Raw genomic sequence first — 19,356 nt, 5'->3', positions numbered from 1 at the left:
AAGCCCCCTTGCACATTTAACAAAACAATTTATACCAAAAACAATTAAAGAAAAAATGCAACTAAGCAGGATTGTAAGAATGAGAAATACTGATGAAATGTCATGGACAGTTAGCAATGTAGAAGTGGAACAATTTCCAGAAGAAAGAAACTCCCCACATCTTATCACAAGCCCAGCAAATAGCAGCTAGGCTCTGAAAGGAAAGTGAACCATGTCCTGGGATCTTTAACTGACATGGAATAATTAAAATTTTATGCTTCAGCCCATACTGTCACTTCCACTACACAGGATGAAAAGCTACAACTGTCTAAATAAATATTTTAATTTACATAACTAAGCTAGCTTTCCTGCAATCTACCCTGAGTAGTAAAAAGAATACTCACCACAAAAACAAGAGGTTTTCAAATTAGTTACAGCTATAAATTATTAAAGTTTTTCTACAACGTTTATACCAACTCAACATGTTGAGCAGTTACATTAGAAGAGTAACAAGCTGAACTGAAGTTCCTGAGTAAAGGAAGGTAGTCTTCACATAAGGAACCAGACTCTCATTCCTTTCAGATCTAGAGTTGTAAATGAAAATTTTTATGAAGCCAGTCATTAATTTAGGCTCTCTAATTTAAGGTTTTGGGATACGTAAATACTGTCTCTTTGGAAGTGCCAAATATTTTGGGTTGACTAACCAGGTTATTCAGTGACATCTTCATTAAGCATCACATTTTGAACTGCCTCTAAAATACATGCAGCAAAGAATCCTGTGGCACCTTATAGACTAAAAGACATTTTGGAGCATGAATTTTCATGGGTGAATACCCACTTTGTCAGATGCATCTAAAATAGATGGGGTGGTCATCAGAGAGAGAAGCAACATTACTTGGAATACAAATGTTGCTCCCTGCAAAACTACGGGAGCCACATCATTAGCAAGTCAAATTTTATCTGGAAAACCTACACAAGGGCAAGGAAACACTACCACAAGGTTTGTTGTGTGGTTACAGCTTAACCTGAGATGCCCAGGTAGCACGCAAGGGAAGCCATACTTCCAATAAATTCCCGAACTATGTCTGAAGGCATTAAAGCTCCTCAAAGCCTAGCGTGTATAAGCCAAATTACACTTCCAAAAGCGTTTGTGGAAAGGCCAGGACAATGGCAGTGTAACCCATTACTGAGGCAGCCCTGGGTGTGCCCAAAGCCACAATCTTGCCGCTTGCAAGAGTCCCCGCCCGGTACAATCTTGAATGACTGCTGCTCCTAAGGTGAGTGGGTGCATGTTGCAGAGCTTCCCAGGCACCTCCCCAAGCAGACGCTACGGCCCACACCCAGACAATTTACAGGAAACAAGGCAAACCTCCTCCCACTCCACGACCGCACGGGGGAGTCTGGATTCTTTTAGGGAAGGGGGGGAGTGAAAGAAGAGCCATCCCCCTTCCCTAGGTGCACGGAAAGGGGGCGCCACTCGGGGGGAGCGCGCGTCCCCACCCCCAGGTGCACGGCCCAGGGCAGGGCCCAGCCACGCGCCGACGAGGAAGCCAGGATCATGCGCCCCTGTATCCGGACGCACTGGGGGACGATCAGGCCCGGGCAGGCGAGCGCGAGGCGGCTGGAGGGATTGGGGGGGGGGCGGGGAGAAGAGGAGAAAAGTTCCGAGCGCGCGCGGCTCCGAACGCCGGGGTGGCCGCGCGAGGCACCGCACGCGCTCCGGGCCTCGCCTCACTTTCGGAGCGGAGGCATCGGGGGAACCGCCCCTCCCCCTTACGGCGGCCCCGCTCGGCGACACAGGGGCCCGGGGCGGAAGTAGGAGGCGGCGGCGACGGAGGGGATCCAGTCGGGCACCCCCCCGCCACAACGGACCCCTCTCAGGTAACCCTTCCCCCACACGCTCGCCGCCGCCGCCCCCGCAGGTAACGCCCGAGCCCCCTCAGGAGGTCCCGAGTTCCCCACGGCCCAGTGAGGGCTCCAACAACTCCCCTCCTGTCTCCGCCCGTACCAGGGCCCGGCCCAGCGGGAACTCACCCGTCCATTGCACACAGAGGAGACCCGCAGGGAACGGAGTGGAGGCGCCGGAATAGCAGGAACGAACCCAACGGCTCCGTGTTATAGACTCACAAAATGGCGGCGCCGTCCGGCCCGCCTCACCCGCGCCAACACCCCATTGGCTGCCGCCGTTGTCGGCCTGACGACACAGGCGGGGATCACTCGCCTCACGGGGAGGGGCGTGGGGCGGCTACTGCGAAGTCTATTGGCTACAAGGGAGGCAAGGGGCGGGCTGAAGAGTGGGTGCGCAGCGAGATTGGATGAACGTCCGGCATTGTGAAGGGAAGCCATTTTGAGAGCGGGTAGGAAGCCCAATGGTCACACTGGGTAGCCATCTTGAATTGGGGCAAAGAACGGAATAACAGTGGGCAGCCATCTTGAATATGGGCAAGATCTCCAACGTGCCTGTTGGGCTGTTATATTAAATACGGGTACGCATGCAGGGGGTAGCCATCTTAAATATGGGTCCAAAGACCACGCTAGGCAGCCATAGTGAATGTGGGCAAGGAAGCCCAAAAAGGCCTCACTCCCTGGGCAACCGGTGTGGACAGGAAGCTGAAAGGCCCATGTGCCTGTTATAAAAGTACATTGTACCTACTAAAATATTTAGCACATTTTGTCATTTTTTTAATGCAGCTAATTAACGTTTACAAATACATCAAATTATTTTACTTTTTAAAAATTAGGTAATAAAATCAACTTTATTTTAACTGGAGTTGGTGTTTTGGGGAGAAAATTATTCTTTGTGTGTGCGAGAGCACAGAAATATTTTATGAAAAAGATAAAGAACTACAGTATCTGCTCAGTGCAGACATTACGATTCTCTTCATAAGAGTCAGAGTTGCACCAACTTCCTTGACCAACATCTCCCCTTTCGTTACCCACCCCCACCCATCGTGGGTTGCATTGATTAGTTCAGTGGTTCTCAAACTGTGGATCAGCAGGGCCGGCTTTAAGCCAATTCACACGATTCCCCGGAATCGGGCCCCGCTCCGGGGGTCTTTGGTGGCATTTCGGTGGGGGGGGGTCCTTTGGTGCCACAGAAAACCCAGAACAGACCCCCGTTGCTGAAGTGCTGCCGAAGACCTGGGCCGCCGCCGGGTATTCCTATCGGGCCCCGCGGGTCATAAAGTCGGTCCTGTGGATCAGGACCCCAAAGTGGGTCACAACCAGGGCCAGCTCCAGGCACTAATGAAGGAAGCAGGTGCCTGGGGCGGCCAATAGAAAGGGGCAGCGCTCCGTCCGTTTTGGGGGCAGCACGTCCGGGTCTTCGGCGGCAATTCGATGATGGATCCTTCACTCCCTCTCTTCACCTTTGACAGCACTTTGGCAGCAGCTCAATCCGGTTTTTCTTTTCTTTTCTTTTTTTTCTTTGCTGCTTGGGACGGCAAAAGAGCTGGAGCCTGCCCTGGTCGCAATCCCATTTTAAGGGGGGGCACCAGGGCTGGTGTTAGACTTGCTGTGGCCTGGGGCTGAAGCTGAATCCCGAGCCCTACTGTGCAGGGCCAAAGGCCAAGGGCTTCAGCCGTGGGTGGTGGGGCTCAGATTACAAGTCCCGCATATGAGGCTGAAACCCTTGGGCTTTGCCTTTGGTGCCCCCACTTGGAATGATGGGGATCGGGCTCTGACTTAGGCCCCCCTGCCTGGGGCAGCGGGGCTCAGATGGGTTGAGGCTTGGTTCCTTCTCCTGGGGTTGTTTAGTACTTTTTTTTTTTTTTGTCAGAAGGGGGTCAAGGTGTAATGAAGTTTGAGAAACCCTGGATTAGTTGATGCCTTCCACTCCAAAGATAGCTGTCTTTCAGTCATGCTGTGTGCATTTAGGCCCCACTCCTTCAGAGAGATTCATGCAGATAGCTGCTTGAGCCCAAATGAAATTCCACTGTAAGCTTTCTAGGACAGGCACTGTATTTTTACTTTGCCTCTATGCAGCACAAAGGGGACCTTAAGCAAGTCCTCTAGTGCTCACTGTAATTCAAATAATAATCACTCCTCTTCCCCCTTACTAACCTGTTTATGGTGCACCTTAGTTATTTGGTTTCCTTTCTCTAGCTTCTTTTGCTGTACAGCGGCATGCTTCCCTAGACACAATGATAATTTTCTGCTTAAATGTGGATAAGGTCTGTTCATCTGGAATTCTAGCAGCAGTTAACTTTCATTGTTCTTATTTGTAATAATCCCATCTCTTAACCTCTGCCACATGCTTCAGTAAAGGCTCAGAGCTCACTGAAATCCCCTTTTGCAGCACTGAATTAAATGCTCCATCCACCCTGGGATCAGGGCTGAACTGGTTACAACGGTGTTTGAAAGGTTGTTGTAACTTACATGTTTCTGATCGCCCTGTAGACAGGATCTTTAATATGACATGTTTCCTTCTCTTGCTGGGCCCACACTAGAAATTTTTCTTTAAAAGTTCTCACTGTTGCACTTCCACTAGCATAGCTTCACTGGTGGTAGCAAAATGGAAGCAAGTGGGTAAAAGAATGTCAGTGACACAGTGGTAGAAATGCCTGAATTCTGTCTACAGTAACCATCCCGTCATTGCTACCACTAGTGGATCTGTAATGACAGAAGATATATAAATATAGATGTATAAAAATAATAGTCTAGCATATATTTGGAGGCAAATCCTGCAGGCTGCCGATTCCATGTAGCTTCAGGCAAATTGATCAGGTATACCATAAGTGCATTTCTTAGGCTAAGGCTTTACTGCTGTCAGATTGAAAGAAAAGGTCAAAAAAAGTGTGAAAGTGTTGGAACATACCATCACTTTTCCTCACACATGAATCACCGTGTTGATTGCTGCCCCTGAGGTGTGGAAAAGGTAAATTCTTACCTGTTAATACTTATTTGTATTAAATAGCGCCTAATACTTATTTGTATTAAATAGCGCCTAATGTCCTCAACCAAAATCAAAGTCCTGTTATTATAAGTACTAAGAACAAGAAGCACAGACTGTGCTCCAGCGACTTTACAATCTAACATGACAAAGGCCTGATCTACATCTAAAATGTAGGTCGATCTAGGTTACTTCACTCAGAGCTGTGAAAAATTTCATGCCCTATGCAATGTAGTTAGGTCAACCTAACCCCTACTGTAGCTAGAACTAGGTTGATGGAAGAATTCTTCCAACTTCCACCTCTCTAGGGTGCAGAATTTATTACAGTGACAGAAAAACCCTTTCTATCACTCTAGTGTCTACACTCCAGCACTGAAGCTGTGCCACTGTAGTGCTTGTAGCATAAACATATCCAAAGGATGGGGGAAAAGAAAGGATTATTATCCTCATTTCACAATATGGAAAGATGTGGAAGCAACAAATTATCAAGAGAAATTTCATTAGCACTAAATCCACTGATTAATTATACAAAATAAACTCAATTTACTGACAACTATTAAAATTAACAAATCAATTTATAACATATGCAGACATGCCACTTATTTTGAACAAAAACAGGCACTCAGCATCAAGAATCCATTGCTTGTGCACGCCATCTTTCACATGGTCATGATGTGGTTTATAAAAAACAGAAAGAATGAATGAAATGTAACTGCAACTTGTTATTTAATGTCATGCACTCCTCTTCAGATTTCCAGAAATATATCAGATAAACAGATTTTCAGATTGAGCAATATTTTACCAGCTTTCTTCCTACAGCACTTGATTGTGGACAACATAAAAGGAAGTCTGATTTTGAAGTGTCCTAGGTCACTCAGCTACTCATTTGTTCAGTCCTGTGTGTACTGGTAAGGGTGTTGCCCAAGTAATAAAGTTACTCAGTTAATTTGTTTAAATTATTTTTTTATCATATCTTTTTCTTTTGACAGAGAACATTAGTGCATTTAGTAAATATACCATCTAGTAATATACAATTTTTCTTTGCCGCGAACATGATGCATTTTAAAAATATCCATTCCCTAGGAAACTTAATGGAAAAAGGAATTGCCTCACCTTCTCTCCACCAAAAAAACAAAAAACAGCCACCCAACTGAAAATGGGCTAAACTCCAGCATGATTCAACCTCTTTTGTACAGGTCAGCAGGGAGCCCTGCCTGATTTAAAGAGCCTCTCCCTGACCCCTAGTCCTGTGGTTGTTCATGTCTCAGCTGAAGGTTCTTTGGGAGAGACACCCAGGTTTTTTTCCCCCCTTTTAAACCTTTACTGTATGTGTTATCTTCTGTTGAGTTTAACCCATTCTTCACAGAAACTTTACCTGCCTCTCTCTCCTATGAATTTTTTAAAATGGTTTTCAAACTGAAAATGCTTTGTGCAGGTAATGTTTCCATGCAGTTATTTTCTGTGAAAACAAGCAGCCCCCATGACCTTGCTTTCCTGACAGCTGCTCTGCTTTTCAAGATAAATGAAACAAACAATTCTTCTCTCTCCAAGAAGGTCGTCTGCATTCAAATATACTGTACACAATGATAATAATATCCTAAACAATTTGTTATAGAAAAAACATAAGTCACTTTCTATTTTTCCTTATCCTCATCATTGTTTATAATAGTTTCTTAGGTCCTGATCCTGCAAACATGTATTTGTATAACTTTACTGCTGTGACTAGTGTCACTGAAATCAATGGAACTAGTCACGATAGTAAAGGGGGGTGGAAGGGTGTGCACCAGTGCAGATGCATGCTTGCAAGCATTTGAAGGAATGAGGCCTTTGACTTTTTTAAAAATCATCCCCAAGGCACTTCTATCATTCTGCCAAATGGCAAAAATTGTCCCCTTATTTTTTAAAAGGGGCCTACAATTAATATGGCTGTTTTGTTTTAAACAAAATTTGCAACTTTTGCAGCAACTTAAGATGCCAGAACATTCTCTTGTGCATTGTTAATGATATCACAGTGCAGCTCTGGAAATCCTTAGGCTGGACCTAGTGGAGAGAGCACTCCCTGATGTATTTCTGTTGCAGAAGTATCTTTGTATTGCTGTCAGTCCTGCTAAAACACTGTTTGCGTTTTTGTTTGGTTGGTTTTTTACATATTTCTCAGATATGGATTCAGAAGCAACCTAGATAGAAAGTGGAGGATTTTCCCCATTGGTTCAAACAGTTTGGGGATACAGAAGCATTAAAAATGAAAATAAATTAAATTAGTGGGCTTGCATTCTGTAACTGCATCTTACAAGTAGCAACACTGTATTACTAAATAAATTGGGTTTGGAATTGAGACCTTTATATTGATATTAAGTTTCAATGAGGAGTGAATTTTTTATAACCAGGCTAACAACTCCCTAAAATAGACTTTTATAATGGAATTGCTTTGGTGGCACAGCCCAACGCTAGTACTTCCTGCTACTTCTCTTTCAGGGATCAGTTAATACATTGTAAAGGCACAACTTAACTTGCAATGTTGTGGAAATTGTGGATTCTGCAATATTAGACTTCCACCACAATTTTGACAGTGGGAGCCACCACCATGCACAAGGCTGATAGTGGGAGCCCTGGCCACCCAGGGGGTGAAAGCGGAGCCCCTGTTGTCAACCCCAACCCCCTACTCTCAGGCCCGGGCCCCCGCTTTCACCCCCAGGTGGCCAACAGCAAGAGTCCCCACTCTCAGCCCTGGATCCTCAATCTGAGCCCTGGGCGGCCGACAGCAGGATCCTTGGCTCTCAGCCCCAGGCGCCTGACAATAGAAAATCATGGAAAAGTAATAATGGACTTTATTACCCCAAATAATAAAATCCATTATTACTTTTCTCCAATTTTCCAAGGCATGTTCACAACTCAGCTACAATTTTTTGACGTTCATCCCGCAATTCAAGTAGGGCCTTTAACATTGTACTACCCAAGCACTATTCTTGAAACATCTGTCTGTGTTTCCATTATAAATTTTGGGTTTTGGATTTTAATGTGATAACTGTGTCAAATCAAACCTAGATATAATTTGTAGGCATAAAACTGAACAAATGAAAATTCCAAGTTTAACTACAGCATCTAATGACTATTTTTCTTTCCCTCTTTAATCTGTTACAAACTAAGGCCTGAGCGCAGCAAGTTACAGCGCTGTAAAGCATCAGTGTAAACAGTGCCCCAGAGCAAGCTAATCCCCATGAGGAGGTGGAGTACGTGCAGCGCTGGGAGAGCTCTCTCCCAGCACTGGCGCTGCAGCCACACTCACACTTCAAAGCGCTGCCGCGGCAGCGCTCCCGCGGCAGCACTTTGAAGTTTTGAGTGAAGCCAAGCCCTGAGAGAGTGCTATCTGTCTATGCCCTAGGGGTCTGCAGACTATGTCTAAAGGTGTCTGCAAAAGGCTGTCATTACCACAGAACCATGGTTTTCAACCTGTGGTGTCCACAGACTTTGTCTAGGATTTCCAAAGGGGGTCTGCACCATGATACAAAATATTTTAGGGGTCCACAAATGAAAAAAAGGTTGAAAACCACTGGTTCATGCTATTCCAGTCTTTATCAGTTCATGTTGTTTCAGCTCTTTCCTATCTTCATTGCTCCTCTTGGACGCATTTGGTTGACTCATTTCCTGTGCAGAATGAACCAGCCATTTCCTGGCTATTGAATTCAGGAACTTCTTCTACCAGTCAGCACTAAGTTTCTGAGTGGGTTGATCTATTGTTTGGTCAGACACCTCCCCTCCAAGTTAGGCTGGAACTGTGAATGTTGATTTCAATGTTATGAAAGGGTAATATTCCCAGATTGTCACAATGTTGCTTTGGGATCATTAGTATGCCCCCTACAGTCTGGGTTTCAATATCCTTTTTATGTGTGTTGGAATTAAAATAATTCCATACTTCTAAATTTAATGGTACTATACCTTAGTGCATGAGAACCAAAACCTTTTCTTAATTTAATCCAATCATTTTCAATGCATGCAAATAGGATATTGTTTGACATTGTTCTTTTCTCTTAATTTTGTTTTTATAATTTCAGCTTATCTCCATCCCCACACCCTTAATTTCTTGCACAACTATTTCCCAATTATTCATCTTAGTGCGACCCTATAACTATGATGTGGAAAGCTAGCTTGGGCAAAATGTCTTATTCTAGAGCAGTGGTCCCCAACCTTTTTGTCTGGCGGGCGCCAGACGAAGGACTGTAGTGGTGGTCGAGCATCCGCCAAAATGCCGCCAAATTTCGGTGGCTATGCCTCTTGATGACACCGCTTGTCAGCGGCAAGCAGCATCATCGAGAGGCGTCGCTGCCAAAATACCGCCGAATTTCAGTGGCATTTTGGCAGATGCTCGACCGCCGGCCAGGACGTGGGTGCCCGCGGGCACGGCGTTGGAGACCCCTCTTTTAGACGCTGGCCTTGCTATGGTGACCCAATTGACAGTAGTGTTCTCCCCAGCCTGCAGTGTCCCAACTCTTTCAAACAATGCCTTGTTGCTCCAAAGCGATTTGCCCCTTTTAAAGTCTTCTCCCATGATTTTTTTTTTAAATATTCCTGTTTACTTGCCTGTCATACATCTGTTATGTGTTGAAGGAAATTAAACAATAGAATTGTTGGATTAGGGATACTGTCCTTTTTGAGTTTGCATATAGCACTGCTGCGTGGATTATCACTGAATAATTCATACCCTTAATGATTGATTCATCCACAAGAGCTGGATACCTCCTCTGTTACTTTCCATTAACTGTAATAGAATGAAAATTCCTATTAAATTGAATATATTGTACAAGGACCCACAGCAGCCCTTGTCTTCTATTTGTTAGCACTCAAAATGTGGCATCTATCAAACATACTTCAGCTACTTAGAGCAGGTGTGTGTGCACAAAACCACACCGGTACTATTTAGTAAAATTTGTACTCAGCCATCAATAGGAGCACATTCTGCTCCAATGCCAGACCTAATCAAAGTCAGGCCAGATGGAACTATAATATTTTTATATTATATACAATATTTTCTAATTCCCTATCTTTTTTCATAAGGAAGGTTGATGGGTATTCCATCATACCCTTCTCAATGGTATAACCATGAGAAGTGCGCTAGCAAGGTTAGTAGAAAATCACAAACATAAAAAAAAAGCCCAACCCTGTGGCTTCTATGATTTTTAAATTGTGGAAATGCCTTTCAGCAGAATTAAATATTTTGTCTAAAAAAATAAATTTTAGTTTCTGCCTTTTCTCATTGCAAAGTTACAGGTCCTAACTTGGCCAATGTAAACACAGCAATGTGTTGTTTCCCAGCCTTGCAGGAAATTCTCTGATCAAATAGCAACAGCATGAACTCATCCATTCCTTGTCTTGTTAATGCAATTGGACTTAGTAGTAGTTACTATCCCAGTAGAAAGTGTTTGCAGGATTGGGCCCTAATTCCCTGGGAATCCACTATCCCTTGCACATGATTTGTACAATTCATCTGAAGTCCATTTGTCCACAAAGCACAAGATATTAAGTTGTGTTGAAGCTAGGTTTCCTATCCCACAAGCAGTACCACCACCATTAGGTTGATCTGCATTAAGTTTCTTAATTGTTTACCCTTTAGTCCCCTGGAAAAGCATGACTATTGTTCTTGGAATAGACTCCACAACATAATTAAAAATGTCAAAAATGCTTGAGAAACTCTCCTAAATTGCTAAAAATGAATGTGAATTTCTTCCCCGCAATCCCTATGTCTTTCCCATACCCTGGCCTCAACTTTACAAAGTGGTTTATTTCCAACCCTGCCGCATAGTTTGCATTCCACAGTCAAGAATGAACATTTATTTATACAAACATCCATCCTTGCAAGCACATCTCAGTGTGCTATCCTAAGGCAGAGCAATAAACATCGTTTTTCTTTCTGTTCTTTGCACTGCTGCATTGCTAGACATTTTATCAGGAGGCAATTCTTCAATTAAAGATTAGCACAGTTCAGTCACTTCCCCATGGCTGCAAATCTGTTAAAAAATGAAAGAGCATTCTGGTCCATTTCCCTACACCGATTATATTTTTTTGTACCCTCTAATGATGGTGACAATTTCCTTTAAAAAATAGTCCTGGTGCAGGTTAGGATTCCAGTGTCCCTGTGTATCTTGCAGAAACTCAATCTCCAGAACCCTAGGGCTTGTTTGTTCTCAGTCATTCTGAGAACCCAGTTTTCCCCAAACCTCTGAGCAGGCCATGGAGGTACACCTCTACCCCGATATAACACTGTCCTCTGGAGCCAAAAAATCTTAACACATTATAGGTTAAACTGCGTTATATCAAACTTGGTTTGATCCACTGGAGCGCACATACCCCGCCCGCCCTGGAGCGCTGCTTTACCAGGTTATATCCGAATTCGTGTTATATTGGGTCCTGTTATATTGGGGTAGAAGTGTATATTAATTATTTCAACACCTGAATGCACAAGCTGACAGTATGAAAGTGATCAGAGTGGTAGATGAAACAGCATCTGGCCACCACCAAGAAGGGTAACACAACTCAAAGTTAAAGCTCATATATTATTTCTTCCAGTTCTCCATCTCTCACCTGTCAGCAGTATCATTCACCGAAATGCTAGCTCATCACCTGTGTGCTTGTGGCAACAGGTCACCTCCCATTGCATCTGCTGTTTAATTGGGGATTACACAGCTGCTAGATGATTACAACAGGCTAATTTCAAGATCTGAATGCAGCCAATGTAAATGAAACTGGGACCCTATACAGAGAATTTCTTTATTTTGTGTCTTTATAGACAAATATATCTGCAAGCTACTCACTATCTTGTCTAAAGATGTCAAAATTTGCCCTGAGCATGAGCCAAATGCTCTTAGTTGAACTAATTAAGAGCAGAACTTAGTTCCATCTCTTTTAAAATTAAATACACCAATGTATTTGATCAATCACAGCTTGATTGGGCACTTGCTTGTCAGCATTTCTGAAGCAGCTTTTGAAAACATAATGTATTTAGGATTTTTTTAAATGGTGTCTCAAGTACATAGGTGGAATATTGTTAAAACGCAAGAAGGAAGTGAAATTTATTTTTAAAAATACACACTTGATGCTGTCTTTTCAGAAGGGGAGTACTGGCACCTTTCCTAATGTTTCACAACCAGAGAGTGATGAACTGTTCTACTGAATGAACTCTGAGCATAAGTTCTCTCTGCCTGTATTCACTGAATCATTACTGGTCTTTTTATGGCTCTGATTTATTAGCTTTTCAATAACTACACTGCTGCAAGGCTTGCAAATGAACAAGCCATTGCTATGGTATTAGGGCTAAATCCTTCCCTTCCTTATCAGATTATAGTTACATAGGATACAGACAACGGGTTTGTTCCTTTTTATCATAATACACTCATAACACGCAAGGCCGTGTACTATGGTCTACAGGGGTGTGGTATGCAGGAAAAGGGGTAGGCTAGGTTCTGACTGAGTACATCATATGCTACCATCAGCAACAACATGTGTTCTGAGACATCCTGCTCTGATGGGGTAGAACAACTTCATGCTGATCATGCAGTTGGCAATTCACCACTGCCTCCCCTACACCAGATTCATTCTGGGCAGGATTTTAATTCTAAGCTTGCAAGTTATAATGAATGTCCTGGAGCACACACTACATAGTTACACAGCTGTGTGAAGAGTTATCCTGTGGCTATTTAATATTTGGCATGAAATTATATCAACAAAGTTACGATCAGACATTTTAGTTCCATCAGAGGACTATTTATCTAAGGTGCTTATATGCTCCCTCATTACCATAGTATCTAAGCACCTCATAAATTACTGAATTATGTAATGCAACACACTGTATCATCCTTATGTTGTGTGTGAAAAGTATATTCCATCAAAATGAAGTCAGATCACCTTTCTCTTAGGGATAAATACTGACAACATCTTTGCCAGAGTAAATGGCAGGAGTTCGTCGTACCCCTCAGACTGGGGCTCTGTACTGCCCTGAGTAATCCTGAGGATGGCTAGGCAGGCATAGAAAGGGCATGGGTGGACCCAAATTCCTGGATGGGGTGAGGAGCTGATGCCAGTGATCTCCGATTCCCACCTGGTGACTTACTATGGGGATCCTGGTGCCCTCTCTCTTCTTTGTACAAGTCCTATGGGAAGCTGCTCTAAGCCTGATGCTGTAGTAACCCCTGTGGAGCTGCCATGGGAGACAAAAGGAGAAATTAAGTGGTCCCCACAAGGAGGTCTATCCCAGCCCCTTCCTTCTATTGTCCAGGCTACAGAGAGGTCTTCGCCCTGTTTGGAAGCAGTCAGCTGGCATGGTTGTGAGAGTTGTGCAGGTCCTTTAAGCTTCCCTGCAGAGTCAGGGATGCTCAGTGCATGTGCTAATGAAACACAATGTATTATTGTAATCATCTCTGTATTGACATAGTAACGCATTTACTCAAGTATGTCCAAAAGAGTAATAGAGTTCAGTTCAGACACAAAACCTTTGTGTATACCATGCCTGCCATGAGTCCTGCATTGTCACACAGGCTAATAAAGACATAATTTTCCCAGATCTTAAGCGCTATTAAACATCAAGCTCCAAGTGATTTCCTACTTGGATCAAAGATGGGTTTGTTCCAGCGCCACTTAAGTTTAAAAGGCAAGAATACCAGGAATGAATTAAACCTCCCCAGTGGCAGCTGCTGAAGTTCAATTGGTTTGTCAGTGCCATAATTATGCAGTGGGCGTCTTCTATTTGCCGGCCCATATATTCCTGAAGGATGTTATGTCATGGAAAAACACAGTGGTGCTTCGTTCCCAAAGCTATGCAGTTTTGCTGTTGTGGCATGAGGACTTGCTTATGTTTCAGCTGAAAAATGTTGAGAGCTAATGTTCCAATTTTGGTCTGATCATTAAACTTATCATTATTCTTACTTGAACTATCTAGATGGAAGTGCATTAAGAGAAATGGCTTGTGTCAAAAATAAATTAAACAATGGGTCTAAAGCAAGAGAGGCTGGCCATATATTCACATTAAATTATTTTCACATTTCCAGATAGTCTCTAAAAGTGAATGCTGCTACTTGCCTCATGCTAAGAATCCTTGCTGTTATTTAGTTTATGCTGAATTTTTAACTCATCTGAAGTTAGTGTAGTGCATACTTCCAATTCTGCTGTGTATTAAAATACCTTTAGAGCATTAAAAGAATATTGACAAAAGGACTGATCCTGCACGATGCTAAAGTCAGTGGGAATTGGGGGCACTCAGACTTCAACAGCCAAAGGAATGAAAAACATCATAATATCCTCTTGAATGTTTAAGATGCTCAGATACTCTGGCAATGAGTATAATGTGAACATAATGACAGATAGCACCATGCAGGAGGTACTTAATACCTTACAGAATTGGGCCTGAAATGTCAATCATAAGAGCTTAATCTGTGTGTGCAAAACTAGGTAATTGCATCAATAAATTGGTATGTGTTTGCACAACTGTCATTTGTAAGATCGGTTTCCTAGTTTGTATATACCATTACATGTTTGTGCATGTTCTGCAGGCACAGCATAGATCAGTAAGATTAAACTTTGAAACTATAACTAACAGTTGAAACCAAAAAATCAAAATGGTATCTTTAAATACAGTGTATGTCTGTCTTTGACTTCATATTATCTATGTTCTGCAGGTTTCTCACATAACAGGATGCCCTTGCCAATGCAATAGTGCTACAATATTTCTCCAAGAGGCTAAATTAATGTAATTTTAATTTATTTTAATTGAATTTCCTTGCTTTAATTACTTTCAAATCAGACCATAAGAGTTATATTTAAATAGTGCTACATTTTATAATATACTTCTACCCCGATATAATGCTGTCTTACTGTGTTATAAGTGAAACCGCGTTATATCGAACTTGCTTTGATCCACCGGAGTGTGCAGCCCCACCTCCCCGGAGCGCTGCTTTACCGTGTTATATCCAAATTCGTGTTATATTGGGTTGTGTTATATCGGGGTAGAGGTGTAGCACTACATTTAATTCTGTACTTGTAAGTTGGTCAGATACTTCAGCAACAATAAAAAGTCAGTCAGCAAGGTAATGGTTCTCTCTGGATTTCATATGTGAGGACTTCAGTACACAAGTGGTCATAAAAACAAAAAGGTTTTTACATGAACAGAAAGAGCATCCCTCTGATTACAGTGAAGCCCTCTAACAAATAAGGCCTGTGTTTCTAAAAGCAAATAGCCTTTTGAGCAGAGTGCCTGGGTGATTTTTGAAACTGATGTTTAGTTATGTCCTTGTTATCAGGGAGCCTGTTGGCTGAAGCAGTCCAGGTGCAGGGTTGGGTGGATTTGTGGGCAGAAGAATGAGCGGCCAAACCGTATTTTCTGAAGGGCCTGGGACAATGAAGGGCTGGTCCAGGTGCTCAAAGGTAGTCACGTCAGAGACACAACTAAGGCCTTGTCTACGTTGGAAGACTGTACCCATTTACCTTAAATCAGTGTTTCAAAGTGATTTAATTAAAGTGGTGCAAATCCCTGTATGGACATTAATTTCAGTGTTTTAGAGTTTACTTAAACCTGCTCCCAATCATCTTAAGCTAAACTGAAAAAACAAAATAAAACCTTTCTAAAACATTTAAACCAAAATAAGAGTGCCCACACAGGAGTTTGCACTGGTTTACCTCAATTAATTTAAATTGATCTCATGATGATGCAGGTTAAGGTTCTTGAGTAATATTCACTCACTGACTGCTCTGCAGTCTGTGCAAAGCTGAAAACAGACATCACAATGAGAGGACCCTCTCCTTTGCCACCACGTCCACACAAGGGAGGGACAGACATGAAAGGACAAAGACTGACAGACTGGATTTACTGAGGAAGTTGTAGATTAGCTCAGGGAAGGAGAGGCAGAGCTGAAATTCAGATAAAGCTGGAAGAGGCAAGAGTTAGGAGGGACAGTGTCTAACCTCATGGGCTGAGCATCATGAGACATCTCAGGGAAAGAAAATGGCAAGCAAAGGATCAGAGGTAGAAGTGTTTGTACCCTCCTAAGAGGATCTTTCAGCTTCATAGGACATTCTTCACCCTCACTGAGGCATGGGTCATACAGATGCACAGGCTCACACATGAAGCCATCCACCAGCACATCTGTGCTGAGCTGAGGAGAGAAAGATAGAAAGGCAGATCTTCAGGAGCCTTGCTCACAACTGAAGATCCAGGCCTAAATGGCATATGTAAAGTGATTAGTTACATAAGCGAATATGCACCTTGTGGGCATTTCTATTCAACCCAAAGAAGGGAATTTCTAAGAGAACTTTTGAAAACCATATCCAGCATTGTGTCCTCAGGCAGTTTTGGCACTAAAAATTCTAACTAAATTTTAATAACTAAACATTTCTATTAGGGCAACTCTCCTCACACTTTTGAAAATGTTGGCCATAGGGTGGAAAAACTGCCTCCTTTCTGCTTCCCATTTCACTTCTGCATCATTTGAGCAGCACAGGGGAAAGGTGTTTTGTCATTTTTGAAGGACAGTAACCAAATCCCTCACTCTTCCCTATTTATTCCAAGGCTTTCCTATCACTCTGTGTGTTATGAGGCAATTGTACTGTTCCCCAAAGGCTATGGTTGCCCTGTGAGAGGGTTGCTGAAGCATCTTGGTGATTTTGGAACAAGGAGGGGAAGCAGTGGCATTTATAATCAGGGAGAACACTATAGCATCATATGGTATGAGGGTTCCAAATGCCCATCACCTAGGCACACAGCTAAGCCTGAGCCAGTTTGCAAGGCGGCCAAGGGTCATGCATTGATACATCTGTCTCCATCCATTGAGTGTGGGGACACAGGCTCCGTGTCCTCAATGCCATTTTCCTTCCCTGCTCTCAATGCTCCCCCTGCTGGGGCCCAACAACTGTAAAACCATTGGCAGCAGGGAGGAGATGAAGACAGTTGCCACAATCAGGGAAGCAAGAAGCTCAAGGAAGTTGGGGCAGGAGAAGTACAGAACTGAGGAGGCTCATAGGCTGAGGGCAAAGGAGCTGGGAAGGGGAGCAAGGGCAGAGTATGGGAGACTGCTCCAGGCAAGTCCTCTCCAGCAAAAGGTACTCCCCCAGACTCTCCTGCCCATTCACCATCCCTGACCACACAAGGCTCCCTCACCCACAGGCTGCCCCAAGCCCCCCATTTTTTTTCTAGGCTCCCTCCAATCTTCACCTTTTGGGATGCAAGGGCTAGGCTCCCCTCATGCCATCCCACTCTCCCTCAGGTGCCCTCGAGCTGAGAATCTGTGGCTCTCTCCCCCTGCAGATAAAAGTGTCACACATAGAGCCATGCAGATCATGGAGGCTTTGAACCTGGGCACCCAGTGCTGAGATCAGATTGTCAAAGAACACACATCCCTCCCACACACATTCTGCTTTGAAAATTCCCGGTGTTGTCCTCAGTACCAGAACTAGGCATCCAAATCCTTTCCGGAGCTCCCAGGGAAGACCTTGTGAAAGATACCCCTGCATACAAGGAACTCTGCCTCCTCCAAGACCTCTATGGACATCAGAAAGCTACTTTCATAGAAGCTTCTGGCTTTCCTCTGAGTGTCCTGCTGACTTGCCCTTCAGTCCCCAGTTCTACTTCATCACTTGTTCTACTTCATGACTATGTTCTGTATGCCTAGGGGAGTGCTAAGAGGGGGATGAGCTCTTCGCCTTCTGCACCCTATCTCTGAACTGAGCCACCACTGAGCAAGTCGATTTAAAAAGTGCTCTTCAAAGGCAAAATCCTGGGGAGGGTCAGGTGGTAGAAGGATGCAATCTTAATGGTTAAGATGTGTTTTGTATTTTACAATTTAGGTGGCAAAGTATCACTGAAAAAACAAAGTTTTGTTACAAGGCACATCTTCCCCATTAAATAACAGAACACTCTTTATTCAAAAGATCTTAAAATGGTAGGGTATCACCCACAAATTGCATATAGGGAAAGTGAAGCACAGAGGGGGGTGGAGAAGAGTATTTTGCCCCAGGGCACACAGCATATCCTTGGGACTAGAACCCAGGTCTCCCAGCTCCCACTCTAGTCCCCTAAGCACTGAAATGTGCTATCTCCAATATAAAGCAACATTTAATTTCTTTGTTAAGAGACTAGTTGGGGAGTGGCCTGTGTTACTTCACTATTTGTAGATGAATTTTTGAAAAAAAAAATTGCTCAGCAATACCTTGAAAATATTTTATTTATATATAGGAATAGTAGGCATTATATATACACACATACACGCACACTATCCCAATTCAGAAGGGATTTTTTGAAGGGACAAAATCTGCAGTCTTAGACTGAGGAAATTTTATGTCAAGTTTTAGCCAGATACAAAAGAACTAAGATACAAACCCATCACATACAAGCAGGGGCGGCAATAGGCATTTTGCCGCCCCAAGCACGGCAGGCAGGCTACCTTCGGAGGCTTGCCTACAGAGGTCCGCTGGTCCCAAGAGAGGTCCTCCAAAGCCGCAGACCAGCGGACCCTTCGCAGGCAAGCTGCCGAAGACAGTCTGCCTGCTGCCCTCGCAGTGCCGGCAAAGCACCCCCTGCAGCTTGCCGCCCCAAGCACACGCTTGGCCTGCTGCGGCCTGGAGCTGCCCCTGCATACAAGAATTATAAATGGAGTCGCTTCTATATTCAGCTAAAATAACACTACTAGTCAACCTAGAATTGCATCGTAGTTTTAGTATTAAGATAGCAAGCTTTTTTTTTTTTGCGCAGCTATGGAGAACAGTATTTTGGGAGGGTATTTTCACCCTTGCAAATTTTACGTTTAGCAGAAGAGTGGACCATAGATTAGTAGTAAGATTTTTCTCGGAATCAAGATCAGGACATTGCTTTCCTTGTTAGGCCTAGGCCAAAGGGAAATGTGTAAACACTCTTTTCAGTCAGCCTACCCTGCAAAAACGGAATGCTTTCTGTCTGGATTGGGTGTGAGCCTAAAATAGGAATGAAATCAATTGGCTCTTCCTAGCCAGGTTTCACTATTATTATTAACAATGTAGCAGCCTCTGGTGGAGAAGATCTGCTAATTCACAGCTTTGTTCAGCTGTAAATTGCAGCAAGACTTTGCCACCTAAATTGTTAAATACAAAAGACATCTTGAATTTAAATTTAAGTTAGCATCTGTTGTTTTCAGAAAACAAATTACTACTGCAGGATTACCAACCCCAGCATTCAAGAATCACGAGTCAAGCCCCCAAAATCATGATTTAAAAAAAAAAAAAGTATGCATTTTGGGTTTTTTTATTTGCCTTTTGAGCTCAGGTGTTTTTCTGCTACCATAAGGACTGAAGCTTATTTAAATAAATTAAAGCGGAGGACATGACTCCAGAAGCTGGTGCTTTAAGGCAGATAAAATATCATGAGATTTTTGAAAATTGTGAGTTGACAATTCTCCTTTAATGTCTTTGAGAAATGGACTTTTGACATCTGACATCCCTCTTCCAGTTCTTCAGTGATGAAAGATGGATTATTTCAA

General features: G+C 43.3%; 2 protein-coding genes across 3 annotated transcripts in view; one reads left to right on the top strand and one right to left on the bottom strand.

The window, feature by feature from the left end:
- Positions 1-2,161, bottom strand: part of PTBP1 (polypyrimidine tract binding protein 1) — a 45,996-nt gene extending 43,835 nt beyond the window's left edge. The window contains exon 1 of one of the 2 annotated variants that reach the window (XM_032783958.2): positions 2,014-2,161. In XM_032783958.2, coding sequence (XP_032639849.1) covers positions 2,014-2,021 — 8 coding nt within the window. In that variant the 5' untranslated portion in view covers positions 2,022-2,161. The remainder of the gene's footprint in view (positions 1-2,013) is intronic. The other variant, XM_032784031.2, reaches the window with a different exon arrangement.
- Positions 1,654-19,356, top strand: part of LOC116826803 (uncharacterized protein KIAA1958-like) — a 31,019-nt gene continuing 13,316 nt past the window's right edge. Inside the window, exon 1 of the mRNA XM_032783841.2 lies at positions 1,654-1,860. The gene's annotated coding sequence lies outside the window, so the exon portion shown is untranslated. The remainder of the gene's footprint in view (positions 1,861-19,356) is intronic.

The sequence above is a fragment of the Chelonoidis abingdonii genome, chromosome 11, assembly GCF_003597395.2.
Source record: "Chelonoidis abingdonii isolate Lonesome George chromosome 11, CheloAbing_2.0, whole genome shotgun sequence".
NCBI lineage: Eukaryota > Metazoa > Chordata > Testudines > Testudinidae > Chelonoidis > Chelonoidis abingdonii.
The sequence above is the reverse complement of the archived record's forward strand: the minus strand, read 5'-3'. Positions and strand labels throughout refer to the sequence as shown.